The sequence below is a fragment of the Varroa jacobsoni genome, unplaced genomic scaffold (genome assembly GCF_002532875.2).
Source record: "Varroa jacobsoni isolate VJ856 unplaced genomic scaffold, vjacob_1.0 scaffold_1132, whole genome shotgun sequence".
Lineage (NCBI taxonomy): Eukaryota > Metazoa > Arthropoda > Arachnida > Mesostigmata > Varroidae > Varroa > Varroa jacobsoni.
This window is the reverse complement of record NW_019214034.1, coordinates 50,799-66,483: the sequence shown is the minus strand read 5'-3', so window position 1 is coordinate 66,483 and position 15,685 is coordinate 50,799. Positions and strand designations below refer to the sequence as shown.

The window sequence follows — 15,685 nt, the reverse complement described above, 5'->3', positions numbered from 1 at the left end:
CAGTAGATTGCAACGTCGTAATCATGCTTGTCAACTGACGTCCAGTTACCTCAGCTGCTAGATTTGCAGCTATACTATTGTAAATGTTAGCTATTTGACTTTGTTTATAGGATTGTATTTTGTATCGTTTCGCTACCGACGGACGCGGGTATTTGTAATCCCCAATCAGTACTTTGTACAGCTTAGCGCACATTGATCGCCTATCTCCGTTGTTATTGGGGATATATGGTTTCTAATACTCTAGTGACTGACAGATGTAATCGACCTGCTATAGCTAATCGAGGCAGGTAACGTTTAGCGCGAAATATAACGACAGTTCTATATGTCGCTTTCTCTGCCAAATTGGCCAACGATTGCACTGTGTATTAACTGTTGCAATAAAGTGGTTACGTAAAAAATAGCAATTTTTAAGGTGGACAGCGGTATGCGGTACCCCTCTGATCGACTGCTACGGCGTTGTGTTTGCCTATTGAATACTTACGGCCATAACTGCTGGTTACCGCAATAGGCGAGGGATGATTTTTAAGTGGTGACGACTGACGATTTTCCACCTTTGAATAACCTGTTCACTAGAATCGACAATTTAGGCTCGGTCGCATTAGATCTTGGCTATGATTTGCACGTTCGAGATTACCAGAAGTGCTACGCATTAGAATGGAGGAATGATAATAATAGACTGCGGCTGGGTGGTCCTAATCTAACTAGCTATCCCCTATACCACCTATTCGCGAGCCCCTTCATCACAGGCTTGTCTGCTCGATAATCTAGATGTGAACGTAGTGGTGAACTTATCTGTTTGCGACACCCGCGTCTGCTGCCGATAAATGAAACTATTCTGAGAGGTATTGATAAGTTACACTTTATTTCTAGTGCCAGCCAATGTATCAGATGTTGCTCGTTACGTAGATTAGAGTTAGAGGGCACCCGGTCCGAGTTCGAATGCGTGATTCACTGCTGTTCCCGAAGATGGCGGGAAAAAGAGAGCCATCGCAGTGTTTATACGTTCATCGTTGCTTTATGGATTTGTTACAATAGATGCCGAAGAGTGCGAGTCATAGCTAGAGGAAACACACGAGTCAATCGACCTCGAACCGCTAATGGCATTGCCCATCATACTGCAACCCTCTACATTCAATTATCTCTCATATATAATGTGAAAAATATTTGATTTTTTTGAAGGTATATTTTCTAGGAGTCGTCATGCCAATGCTAGCATTACATAGATGGGGAAGTTTCCAGACTCAATATAATGATAAATATCGGGCTACAGGCCAAACGATTCTGTGACAGAACGCGCGTGCATTCAACAGTGTTGAAAGTTATTGTTTACTATTCATTTGTCAGTATTTTTGTAAAGATAGAAAAAAATTTAATATTGGAGTATCGTCTGATCCTTGCGTTTAAGAGGCAATACGTCTACCTAAAGAAAACCGAGATGGACACTATTAACAGGGACTCCGCATTATTGCTTGCTACCGTAAGCATTTGAACATGTGGCCGTGCTTGCTTGGTGGACAGTGGGCGTAAAGGACGGCCAAAAACTGCAATTACTACCGATAACGCTGAAAAAGTTAACGAGATAGTAGACAAACAGCAAAAGCTATGAAAAGTTTGAAATAACGTATTTCTAATAGGCTAACTGAAAATTTGAAAATGAAAAAGCTAACCGCACGTTGGGTGTAGCGTGGTTGCCATAAAAAAAAAAATTATAGTTTTGCGAATTACCATCTACCGTGTTCATCAAATACAGCCTTGGGCGGCCTTCTTCTGTTTCCTAGGTTTAACGTTCCTTCGGAGTTTAAAATTTTAATTTGCAGGCATATATATTGGCAGGCCGAAAAACTATTATTTGCTCTCATCGCTGGGAAAAGTTTATAAAAAGACTGTTGGGAAATTGAACGGCGTTTGACAAAAAAAAAAAACATGTGTTACGTTGGAGACTCTTCAGACTGCCTGCTCAGTTCTACTTACAAAGAGTTACATGTTAAAGTTCCGGCAGTATATATTCGCCTTCCTTTTGTTGCACACCGTAAACTTGTGCAGTTATAGCAGTGGTAATTGTTTTACACATTGTTTGTTCGCTAAACATTACATATATACGTATATATGTGTGTGTGTGTATGTAGAAAAGAATGATCACAAAGGAAAAAAGAGCTTAAAAAATTCATATATATGTGCTCTGCAGTTTTATTGGTAAATTAACGCTAAGCTAGGTTAATTATCGTATCAACTAGGGGTAGATGTGGCTATGAAAAAGTTACCGCGTCAAACAACAAAATATCATAATTTGCTTTTCTTACAATGATCTACCGAGTTTAATTCGGTCGACATATTGAATGTTCTAGGTTCGAATCCGGGCATTGACAGATTTCGATTCGTGCTGGGAGCGAGATGGTTAGGATGCCTTACGAAATATGGACGTATACTCAATATGGCCTTGATAAATAAAGTTTGTCTACGATAATAGGATTGCAATAGCTGAACTAAAAATACTTCAGTCGTTAGTATTATTGTCCTCGTTGCGTTTCAAATCTTTATTCTAATCAGAGTATAAATTTTATGTGGATGCTTTTATTATCAAACGCGATTTACCTCTAATTCAGATGAGATTTATCTTTTGGGAACCCACCGGCTGATTTGAGCTCAGACTCATTGCGATATACCGATGACACTATGAATAAGTGATTAGTAAAAGTCTGGGTCGCTCGTTTATACTTTGCTTCTTCAAAGGAACACACGCAAATAGAAATAGACACAAGACCAAGGTTATAGAACCCCTCTCGAGAAATTAGTTGAACAGACATCGCGACCGTAATGATAACCAATACTTACATATATATATATATATGTATATAATTGTTCCACTTCCTGATTCACTCGTTTTTGTTCATTCCCATTAGAGTGATAGTGACAGGTGTAGTTGTGACGCGGAACATAACAATAAGTTATATTAGTGCCACTATAATAAATGAAGATCGCGGTTGGTGTTGCATAAGTAAATCGAAGTGAACAATCAGCTGTTATTTCGCTGATTGGACCTGTGACGAAGCAAAACGGTAGGTGGATTGGGTTTGCTGATCCGTTGATGGTTGATGATCTTGCTGCGATGGGGTCCGTGAAGACACGGAAAGAAGACCTGCAGGACGACGGCAAGCAGTGCGAACACTTTGACTATGGCAGCTCCAACCGACGACAAAGGAAGGAGCGAGCTTCGTAGTCTACCGCTACTACTGGTAAGACTCTATTACAGCGCAGCGATTTGAAGTGTCGTTCATCGAAGCAGACAGCTCAAAGGATGCAACACAATAGGGCAGTCGATTTGCTCAAGACAACTGTAAGTCTGCCGAGTGAGTGCCGGCTTCCACTACCATGATGCTTATTCAAATGAGATATATATATATATATATATGCAAAGAATCGCCGAAACATAGTCCGCTGTAGCCTCACCATTTAGCTTTTCGTATGACATTGGTCTATTATAGCCGATTATCATGATGACCATCTTTGGCATCGTCCTATACCTAAGTTTCGGCTGTTTGAAGTAATCAGATCTCCGCGACCTCACTTGTTAAGCCTAGGATTCTTTAAATATCGCTCCTCACAGGGCTTCTACTAAACGAAATGTTTCGTCAAAATTGTTAATCACCGTTCGATCTAATCGGTTACTTTTGTAGATATCCAGCAACATACCTGTTTCGTGGTCATTCCTAGTAGTATTCCACTTTATATATAAAGCTTAAAGATATAATATCACAAGGTCCCACTGAATATAATTCATTGAAGCACCTCGCATCATACAAATTATCCGAATCTAGTGAGCTTCATACACACTTAATTTGAAGAACTTGTTATGGATCCTAAAGATGGTAGAAGAGGGCAACGAGCAGCAGGAAGTTTATTACAGTTTTCCCTGTATCTGGAGCACGAGCATGTATGATCAGGCTCGTGAAAACCCGGCTCCCTGCAAAGTTGATGGTGCATGGTAATGCGATTTACGATATGTCTATTTAGCCAATTTTGTTCCTTTTGCGCTCGCTGTTCCCACTGCATCCGAATGTTTGTTTCCGGTTTCGAAGATTGATTTTACAGCTCAGTACGGTACTCTAAATTGTCGACTGGTAGTGGCGAGTCGCCTAGGAGATACGCGAAGCATATTTGACTTGTTATGTGTAATTCCAGTGCTCTCTTAAAAAAGGAAGCACTTACACGATTTAGTCGTTCGACGTTCTCCGCTGTGAGGTTCTTTCAAACAACCCGTATTCCACACTTTAGGATCAAAGCGATCTTAGGATAAAACAAAAAGCGATTGTAACAGGCAAACGATGAGGAGATTTGGTTGCCCAGGCACTCGAAACTGCCGTCGTTCATCTTTCGAAAAAATGCTCGGTGAAACTTTTGCCATTAATGGACATGAGCAGTCCCAAAAATTTGGAACCGGTTATCATAAGCAAGAGGTGGTCAATGCAAGCTAAAAGGTATCAGTTGCCTCTGTCCTGCTTTCCCATTTAAATTTTATCCCGTCCTTTTTAAATGTTAAATTTTTTAAATTTTAAATTTTATCTCGTCTTGACCAAAGTTACTGTCCCTCCCAACTGACTGGCTGCCGTGTTGAATTGAAGTAGAGCTTGCTGAACTTAGAAACTCTTCTACCCGTACCGTTAAATCGCATACATGATTCGATCAACTTACTCGGCTCTCTTATTTGAAAAAGGGCAAGATCGAGGATTATTAGAATAGATTTAGGTTGTCCCCCTAAGCAAAACCGGTTGTTTGTGTGAAAGGTGGTAGTTTGTCGTGTTTTCCGGTAAAGTTGCAACGAGAACGTTGGGCACGTTTACGCCCACCTCAGCCAGCGTCACCATAATCTTGTGCACGCGTGTAAAGTCGAAAGTTGGTCTGAAATTGTCCAACCATGCACGTAGACCAAGGCCAGCGCTGTCTTGGCACCGGCCACCGGGATCGTGCACGCTGTTTATACGAAGCGTACCCTCTGGGACAGATGTTGATCCTTCTAAATAGCTTGTACGCTTTTTCAGTAGATGTTCAGTCCCATAGTCAACAAGCCGGGAAGCAGCTTATAACAAATGCTTCTTTTTGCGACTTTTTTAGGAATCACTAGTAAACGAGCATCTTCCGACTGCGATAAGGACGTATTAATACTTAAAAATGTATTAAAAAGTGCCTTTTAACATGGTGCCAGCACGAAGACACACTTAGGATGTTCGTTGCAAACATCATCTAGACTGGCGGCCTTTTTGTTACGTAGACTCTTAAAACCTTGCATAAATTACCGCACTGTGAGCCCTTGCTAAAAGAGATCGCCTCTTTTCACACCGCAATGAAAAACTGTACCGCGCAAAGTATCCGATTCCGTATCTGAGTATTTTATGAACGCCAAGGAGCTGATCGGGCAAGCCACTGAGCTGCCTTGGCATATTAGCCACTTGTATGATTTGTGCTCTGCATTGACGATTAGTTCGGCTTCCAGGTATTCTTATTGTTGCGACACACACATTTTTCAATGGGTAGTTAAAAAAAAACGCATTTTGGCCAGAAGTCTGAAATTCATCTGGGCTCCTTAGGCAAGGTGGCAGGTATAGTGCAACTGCGTTCTGTGCTTCCAAAGTGTCAAAGAATTAGGAAATTTCGATTAACCGCTGCCCATGGTTTTTGGGATTCACAAAGTAAAAAAATTTAACAGAGTCATTCCAGGAGCTTGTTTTTTTATCCAGATGGAGAAACGAAGCTTGACGTTTGACAAATGCAACTTGCCATGGGTTTACGAGCTCGAGCAGTTGCGCCCGTCGAAAGCGGCTGATTCTCATCCTAAATTTCATTTTATTTTTGTTTGATTTTATTGCAAATATAGCAAAAACTTGCATGTTCCTAGAGAGTCGAAATAGGATTAACTGGCCAGCAACCGTAGGCCGGGAATTGGTCTTCGGATGCCGCAGATCGTCTCAGGTCCAACTAATCGAGGCGGCCGTTGACGTAATTGAGAGATAGGTGCTACATACAATATTCAAACAGGTATATGACAATTTCAATTTTATAATACGTTTTATGCGACTGTATTATTTTATAGAAAATGTTGTGACTCCACAAATGTGAGATCATGACTTTAATTAAAGCTTTTTGGTTTTAAAAGTTAAGAAAATGTCTTGGACATATTTACATGACTTCCCTAAACGGTTTGAACGGTCTATGCAAACCTAAAGTTACGATCATTTTAAAATATATCAGGCAGAAATTTTCACACTGACAAGAAACTGGTACGGTAATGATAATGTCTGCAGGTAATTATAAGGGATAGCTGTTCATGCATAGTCTTGACAGTATAGAGTATGATTATATAGAAACATGTATGTCTAATGCATGTTTTACTGGTATTTTTCGAAGTAAAACTTGCATGCTTACTATCGTAATCGCGATAATTCCAATACAAATTATTCTATTCAATAACTGCAACTGTATGTGACACTAATTGTAGAAATGTAATTGTGCCTGTAGTATGGAGACTGTGAACGTACATAGTAAGTTGTTATTTTTCGTTGCCCACGGGGCAATCTTGATATGTAAAATCGGTAGAATGGAGGAATAAGAACGTTGCCACGACGACGAGGTAAGTCTTTTCTTCTATAACATTATTCTATAATATCGAACTTCTTTACTAATTGTTTGGCTGCATCTAGCCTGGCTTAAGCACGAGCGATGTGACGATCAATCTTCTTTTATAATTTGAAGATCGGTTATGATGTCCAATATGCTGAATATCTGATTCTGATAATGAATAATTGATGTAGAGAGAGTACCTTTGCTCTAGCCATGCGCTAGCCATTTGTACTGAAAATGTGCTCTCTATACGTACAATATGAAATGTCTGCTTAACATAATGGAGCCCTATCGTTATCAATGTTAAGCGCACTTAGCCATATGCAATCCATAACAATAAATTTAAACAAAACCTAGAATTCAATCGGTGTTTTTATTAATAGTATACTCCAATACTTTTATATTATCTAGTCTATTATCAGAATACAAAACATAACGCGACGTATTTGAAAGATTTCTGTGTTTGTGAGGCTTTTTCCATAAAAAGAAACACATTTTTTTCTTCAGTTACCTAAAGCGAATTCATTTACTTGTATGCTGGTCTAGATATATTTAGCTACACGCCAATATCAATCTCCCTTTTTCTTCCATTGTTTACCAATGTTTACTCGCAGATAAAGCATCTGCGAGTAAACATTGGTTTGCCACCGCTAGATATCAGACGAGACTTCAGGCCAAAACTCCCTAATGAGATCTACTGCATTGCTACGTAAAAACATGTTCAATAAGCAGCTGACCTGACGGCGTTGGACAAGTTAAGGCAAAAAAGGACTTGCATTAGACGACTAGTAGGATCGAATTGCTCACCTTTGAATTCTATGCTTGTTCGCGTAGGGAGCTATTTTTCACTTAAATTGATAGGGAAACAGTTTGTATGGACCTGTCTCATGAGGGCGGAACAGCGTGAGTGAACGTAGAGCGTGGATCGTTGCCATCATCAGCACCCTTATGATCATTACTGTGGTCGTTTCTCAGTGCTGCGACGATGTAAAAAAGACGTCTACACGGATGCGGATGGTATGGTGCCTGCGAAAGAAAAGGCTGCTGTTCTTAACGCGACAGCTTGGTGTAATTCAGGAACACTAAAATACCGAACATTACACCCCCTCCCCTCCCCAGAAAAACCTTGTCATGGAAGGGAGGATGCCTGTCGATTTATCTGCTTGTCTATCTATTGTGTCATTCAGACATCAACACAAATTAGCCATATTTTAGTTGCTAATTGTCTCAATATAATTTGTTTGCGCTCTTTTTCTTTACCCTCGCTTGTTTTCGCGGTTTCTAATGGAATCAATCAATCATTCGATTGTTCTTGCTAGGGACTTCCTATTTTTCTCGGCCGTGGATCCAGGCACGCCACAGCGTCCTTTTTCCCTTTCTCTCGTAGACTACTAGTCGATATCTATTTCTGAAACGGCGCCGCATGTGCCGTTGCCGATCGGCAGGGAATGAGCAGACCATAAGAAGTTGATCGAACAAATTCTACGCCGCAGTGTTAGCTCCTATCCTGAGGCAAGATATGACAGCTCTGAGTTCAACTGCCTCTAGGCACTGTGACCTAGAAAGAGGGAAAACTATATAGCTACTAGTCAAGTAGCCGGACGTCAGGCGGACGTAGGCGACGGCAGTAATAACAGTAGACAGCAGCGATAATAGCACCGTTATCGGAACGGAACTAGACAGGATCAACTAAGGATGGTAAATATATAGGACAGAGAGGAGAAGGCTATATACACACACACACATACATACACAAGGGTAAAATTTTCGAATACTGCTTAGTCAAGAGGAGGGTCTTAAGCAAGGAATTAGTGTATCTGCAATCGAAGTTAAAATTTCTGCGAAAGATCCAGGTTCTTTTAATTCGTGTTTTATGTGAACAATTTGAGTGCTGATTTTCGTGTATTTGACTATATCCGTGACCGTCACGTTCTACATAGCTCATGTCAGACGAGCGGACTTGATTTAAATTATCCGAAATTGTTAGTGCTTATGACACAATTTAATGCAACAGTATTGTATAGCGCTGGAGCCTAATGCATAGCTAGAGAAATGACCGAACACCTCACAGTATTCGTCCTAGCAAGAAGCCAATATATCTTGAGCGAATTTTGGAAATTGCGTATGAAAATGCTTGCTTCCCAGTTAAATATCTGTCTCGTCGGCTTAAATGTATATAAACGAAGTTTGACATCTTTTGATACTCCGTAGGATGAGAGTATCGAGGTGGCATTTTCAATGATCTTCGTTCAATAAACTCTTTTGGTGATGGCGGTGTGCTCTCAAAAGAGATAGGGATTATTTAGAACAGATGTTGGGCGATGAAGAAACGCATTTGCCGAGGCTGTCAGGACGTGTTTCTGATCAAGTTCGGGAACAAACGAAGACTCTGCTTCCGATGCCTGACTTTACTGATTACCGGTAATGAAGAATAAACACATTAAAATATGTTCCCTTCTAGCATCGAAAAATAATTACATTTTATGAATATCCAAGTGTGAATCTTTCGTTTTTTTTTTTTTTTTTTTTACAAACCATACTAATCAATGGAAGAACGTAGATGGACACATGAATTAAGATATTGATTGATTTTGTTAATAATTTTTCTATTAAATTAGCTATGCTATATAATATCTAAGTTTAAAAATTTTGAATAATTCTTTTTTCAATATATGGGAGCATCATAATTCAATAAATAAAAAAAAATATATATATATATATATATAGTTTTTAACAAAAAACGATGAATAAAATTTTGAAAATCATTCAAAATTATTCGTTCCTATTTGTCACAAAAGATATTTTCTTGGTAAGTGCAACTAAGGCATATACCCAGCGTTCGCAAAGCGTTTGCATGCAAAGCAAACACTTAGATGTTTTTCAAGATTCGAATTTAACCGTGATTCTAGCTGGACTTTGCAAAAATTATCTGGGAAAGGCGGCAATACACCTGACCCAAGCTTTGTATGAATCCACTTGAAAGTTTAGATAAATTGTTAAACTTTAACATTTGTGTCTGGCGAAATGTAGATTCAGATGGCGCAGGTACAGCAAGATGTGTAATAGCTGAAAAGAACTTTCTTTACTTACAATTTCAGTCATTAGAACTCCAAATGAAAGCCATTGAAGAATCGTGAAGCAAAGCAAGCACACCGTCGATTGTAAATTTCACAATAGCAAGTTACTGGAACTAGTTTGTCACTATTGTAAAAGCTGATCCTAAAATAGCCTTGGTGTTACTTTTGCTAAAAGGTGGGATCGATGCTTATGCACTCGTTTTGTGATCTGGGCCATCTTCGCGGGTGTTATCCACAATTCAACTAGAAGAATAACGCCCATGTACGACCAAGGCAAAAAATATCCTACTATGGCAACAGTTTGTCACAGCCTGGGCTCTTTGGCTGTCTTTGAACAACGTGTATTTTCTAGAGACCAAACAAAAGCGTTTCGTCTATGACGATATAAAATCTCATACTGCTTATTTGGGGAACAGTTCTTAGGGATTCACTATGGTTTGTTGTGTGGCGGTTGCTACTGGGATATATTCTATTAAATTCTGTGATTAAAGCGGGAACTATTGCCGTTAACACTTTTCGAATTGCCGGATGACAGCGAGTTCTTCTCGCTTTTAGTTTGATATTTTTAAAGTATGCACACGTCTCCGGGATGTTTATAACTTATGTTTATGTGGAGTTGTTAACTGTTTACGTTTATCTAAAGAGTTTTATATGTTAATTTTTGTTTTTCCTGTCAAGACGATATTCCGATGTGTGAGCTTCTAATGCGTCGGGCAAGGTGGGCAATGTAAAGAATAAAAAAATAACAAATCAGATTTAAAAATTGTGCCAGAGAATGGTCAATATTAGAATATACTGATCTAGTTCATAACTTAAAAGACAACCAGTCGTATATCTGCGTTTACATTGTATTTATTAAAACAGATATGAGTATCGCGGCACAAGTCCGGTTCTATTCTTTTCTACATACCCAGCACCAAAAACATTAATTTTATTTATGACCGCAAACTCATGTTATTTTGCTACTTGATTAACTTTGAAAATGTTTGCGTTTTCAGGCAGCGGCGGCGGAGACGAAGGCGACAGCAACCTACCGTCATGTTCGTGCAAGCCGTTCAAATCTTCGCAGCAAGAGAAAGTGATGGACGAGTCACTTGTCGAGTTTCCAGTGGGCTGTCGATACGTACCAGCCGAAAAAGGAGCATGCGGTGCCAAGCGTGCCATTGTCACAACTACCTTAACTCGAACCACACAACGCTACCACCAGCACGATCATCGTCAACATCCGCCTTCTACGCATCACCACCACAACGTGCCCCAGCAGCATGCCCCCGCGACAGATTCCTGTTATTCATCGTCGGCGGCATCTTCACCGCTTCCCCAAAGGGTGGCAATGAGTCCTGACGCTGGCTATTATTCGCCGGAGACAACATTAACTCGCTCCGAGCAACCGGCATTCGAATCGTTTCAGGAAGATCTCCCAGAAACAGATGAGAGGTTTCAGCATCAGGAAAGTCAACACGACGATTCCTTTCCCGAACAGTCGAACATGTATGATGCTACTGTCGAAGAATACCACCAGAAAGATGTACATGAACATCTTCATCAGGTTGAGGATTCCGCGTACATTGAAGCAAAGAGTTATTATGTTCCGAGTTCAATAGCCAAGAGGAAACCTCTAAGTAGTTCACTTCTTTCCCTAACGACATCATCAGACCGAAGTGATTCTAGTGAAATAGACTGGGCTGCAAAGTTGAACAATGGATGGTTGTTACCCCTTGACCTTGAGGCAGTACCTTATAAAATTCCTTTCGGAGGCCAAAGAGTTCCTGGAACCGTTCCGTATCGACAGCTGCCCCCGGTGAAAGATCCGACAGAGATCAGAAGCAGCACACCGGTCAGCAAGGGACCCTCAATGATCTTCCGTCAACAAAAAACGTCCGGGGTAAGTTTTTAATTCTTACATTGTTCTACAACTTGACCCGTAGAAATAGTATATTTGACATGACGGGCTAAGCTGTCTGCAATGATTGAAGATCTGCGACTCTTTTCGAGTTCTTATTGAACCTTGTCGAGGGTAGTAAACAACTTAGTTGAAACGATGATTCGATAATTTCGGTTTCTTGTATATCAGCTAACTATTTGGAAATTGCATTCTAATATAATTCCTACCACTATTCTTTTGTGCACAGATCCTGGGTCGGTCGCCATTAATCGATGGTCTGTTCATCAGACCCAGCCGTCACCGAGACGAACTTTCTGACCTATTAGATCTTTATTCAAGTCTTCGTCTCGAGGAAGACGAGGATCTTTTGATTAGAGCCGAACGAAGGGACCTACCTGAAAGATTTCAAAAAAAGTACAGGATGCTACCGAGGCGCAGGTATAACCAGTAAGGTCCATTTGCAGAAATAATTGCCAATCACGTGCTAATAGGTACCTCAGCCAACTATGTATAATGCATTCGTGATACTGACATCATAGCTCCTCAAAAACATTTTGTACTATCACTCCAACATCAACAACATAGTCGTATTGGTCGGACCCGAACTCTAATTCAACTAAATCTGAGAAGTCGACGATTCATATCTGTGTCAGCCCATAGACGTCGACGAATGGCTTCGTATGCTAAACAAATGAAATCCCCCTTCCACTAAACACAGCCACCACACACATAAAATACTGTAACAAAAAAAAACAACCAGCTCCGGATCGTTGTTGTTCGTAGTAGAGTTTGTTGCAGAAATAATAAAAAACACGCCTGGGCGTCATCGATGCTCCTCGATGATCGCTGATGACAAGGGAGGAGCAAAGCGCCATCAATGACATCGATCTTATGGTGGCAACAATCACAACAACAGATGTTGTAGTAGTTGCAGTCTGCATTTACCCTATCTGTTCCGGTAACGCCGTCGTCAACCGCCGCTCTTTGATTTAATCTAGCCAAGATATATACGTGAACTGGATAAACCAATTCACGTATATACCTTGCTGTGGTCATACTTGTGCTGTTAGTCGTTCGCACAATGAAACAGTGCACACCCATTTTGTAAAAATGATAAATTGTCATGTAACTGGAAGTTTTGCGAAAATATATTAAAGATGCTCCAAATATTCTCTTTTCGGCTACATGATCCGTCACTTTAGTGTAGTGATAAGGCAACTGGAATGAGATTCTACTCCCCAAGAGTACTTTCAACATCTGCTATTTATGGATTTACCAATAAAAATACTAACATTGCCGTTTTGTTTAAAGTTATCACTTTGCAGTAACTTGCTAGCCATTATGATGTTGGTAACTTGGGCTGCGAAAATATTTTATTTCCGTCATTCACAGATTCAATCAACCGATTTTGCGAGCTAGAAAGAAGTCTACTGACGACACCATCTCGTTAATTCATCTCCATGGAAAGACGCCACCTTCGCGGCGTTCGGCAGTTCCGGATCGCGTTCTTGATGACCTGGCTGCGCGTCGTTTCGCAAAGCAAGATCGACTGCTAAAAGTATATATATAAAAAATTAAGAATATATATACCATACGATGTCTTAAAGCTGCTATTTATGAATTTTTTTTAAAATTGGTTACTGTGCAGATTCTTTTATCTTTTATTTGAACTAGGTGCGCATTTATGATATTCGATTTTATTGAATGCGCGATTTTTACGTTTCAATCTACTTAAATGGTAAAGGCGGCAGAAAAAAGTTTAAGAATTTATATTGATTTCACAATAAGCAATGCGCTCTAAATTAACTAATGAATACATATTACTTATTATTATAATTATTATAACATTATTGTAATACACAAAGTCTTCATGTCGCCCTTGAGACTGATTTCTGGCATCGACACGTTGAATGATTCATAGAGAGAGTCGAAAGACAATAGACAAGCCTAAGAAAGGACAGCACAAATTGTACATATTAGCTAAATTATTATCCATATTAGTTTGGGGATTATCTATCATATTTTACTTCTTCAGGATTATGAGCCGCGGACGCCCGACTCGATACCGCTTCCTCGAGATCGTAGATTTCCAACTCAATGTTATCTTCGTCTGAGTCCGCTATTTACGCCTCCACTTGAATGCCCCTGTGCATCGCTATTGAACATCTTCAACGAGGCCGATGCTGAACGTGATGATGTGTTGTATCGAAGCATGCTCCGTAAGCAATGGAAAGGTCCAGAAAGACAACCTCCTATGGGTATCCCACTTACAGCAGAGAAAGAGCCTCCACAACTTTCAGCCAGAGGCCATTATCTCACGGTGTCAAGAAGAGATATGCGCGCCAGGTTAGTTGACCTCGAAAAAGAGAAATATACATTTGTTACATGATCTATCCAATTAAGGTCATGTGAACACTGTAGACAGTTATCATAAACATTCAATGAAATATCAGCATTTTTAATCATTATAAAAGCATTTCCCTAATTAAATGAGTGCATAAACGTATGAAAGCAACTCGAAAATTGTTAGCGTTAGTCTAAGCTTAAAGGTCAGCTTATATTTTAGTCCATCTAAATTGTATACATAATAGTTGTACATCAATTTCGTGATAACTACAGCTTATTATTTGTACACCTTTAATTGTCGTCAGGTACAAGACGCGACCGACAACGACGGCTGATCCCGTACAGGACGATATGGCCGTAAGGAGACTTCGAAAGGACACACTCGATGCGCCTAAATTTACGCAGGTCACTCGGGTGTAGCTAAAAACGGCGTGAACCTACGAGCCGCCGTTTAGGCTTTGTTTTAGGTACCTGATTTTGTCATGCCATATTGCGTTCGGCTTTACGCTTGTAAGCCGTAACGGCGTAAGGTGGAAACGAATAGATATGCTTTTACAGTTTTTATACCTGCTTCTTGGCGATAAGGACTGACGCGTGTAAAATCCAACGTAATTCAATAGTAAATTCCAACGTGCCTCTCGCTTGCATTAACATTTAAATTTGCATCTGCAAATAATATACATAATATATATATAAGTCAAATTGGACGAAAGTGCCAGAGTCTGGTGTTTCACCAGATTTAAAAATGTTGGTTCAAAGAGCGTAGCAGTATCACCTTATAGTTTTTAGTGAAGTGGCCTAACTTCATATTACTACGAGGTATCCTGTGAAAAAACACACACAATGTTGATTGAATCTCTAATTAATATAAACATTAGCTTTCAAAGACTGAAAAATTTGTACAGAGTACATGTTTAGTGAAATATACAAACACTTTTGTAGACTATATCGAATCAAAAAGGGGAGATTTTTCATGTTAAAAGGACTAGCCCATTTGGACAAAGTGCCATTTTATAAAGGAAGTTCACAGAATATTATCTGATGATGATCTAACAACGTTCATATAATGCGAAAATATTGTATTTAAGTGCGTGCGTGATGTTAGGTTAGTTAAGGTTAATTAGGGCGTGAAGTTACTGAAAACATCAAATAGAGTGTGTAGTCAAAGAGTTGTAGATGATATCTCCTACGGGAGCTTGTCCGGTTGTATATAATTCTTGGAATTGTTTTACGATGACTACTTCGACAGGGTGATGATCATAACAAAGATCATGAGTTGCAGACAACGCCGAACTGACGAATCCATTGTACAAACCATGTAGACTAATAAAATGTTTGTCAGGATACATCTTGGGTTCAATTTAACGATATAACTACAAAAACATATGAAAGTATATTCTGCCAACTCCATTTCAATGTTAGTTCTTAGAAGACTTTCTTGATTCGAAATTTTTTAGCACGGGCGCGTTTTCTCCATAAAAATGGGTAAGTTAGAAATCTGTAATTGCAATTCTACATTGATTTATATGTCAGATCCGTATTACCTTCTATTGAGGTGATTCGGTAGGAATAGTGTGCCAACGGATGCACAGACTGCAAAGGGTTCAAAAAGTCGAATTTTCCATTTATTTTCTAAGCTGATTTAACATTTTTCCAAGGTATAGTAAGTACTTTATGCTTGTCGCATCACCGTCAAAAATATGAATAGATACAAACAAAAATTTAAAGGTTTATTATTGCGATCTCTCTTCTCAGAACATAAGGA

At 39.6% G+C, this 15,685-nt stretch overlaps 1 protein-coding gene and 1 long non-coding RNA gene across 19 annotated transcripts in view; both read left to right on the top strand.

Moving 5' to 3' along the window:
• LOC111266962 (uncharacterized) overlaps positions 1–15,685 on the top strand; it is a 64,702-nt gene that overhangs the window by 48,078 nt on the left and 939 nt on the right. For 15 of the 18 annotated variants that reach the window (XM_022844870.2, XM_022844868.2, XM_022844854.2 and 12 more), the window contains 5 exons: positions 10,688–11,574; positions 11,822–12,021; positions 12,967–13,132; positions 13,610–13,920; positions 14,226–15,268. In XM_022844870.2, coding sequence (XP_022700605.1) covers positions 10,688–11,574; positions 11,822–12,021; positions 12,967–13,132; positions 13,610–13,920; positions 14,226–14,340 — 1,679 coding nt within the window. In that variant the 3' untranslated portion in view covers positions 14,341–15,268. Of the gene's footprint in view, positions 1–7,942; positions 8,311–10,687; positions 11,575–11,821; positions 12,022–12,966; positions 13,133–13,609; positions 13,921–14,225; positions 15,269–15,685 lie in introns of those variants that run through there. The other 3 variants (XM_022844873.2, XM_022844855.2, XM_022844856.2) reach the window with 3 other exon arrangements.
• LOC147752609 (uncharacterized) lies at positions 166–7,253 on the top strand. Its single transcript, XR_015313613.1, has 3 exons — positions 166–2,054; positions 2,346–3,334; positions 5,870–7,253. It is a non-coding gene; the product is annotated as an uncharacterized LOC147752609 (long non-coding RNA).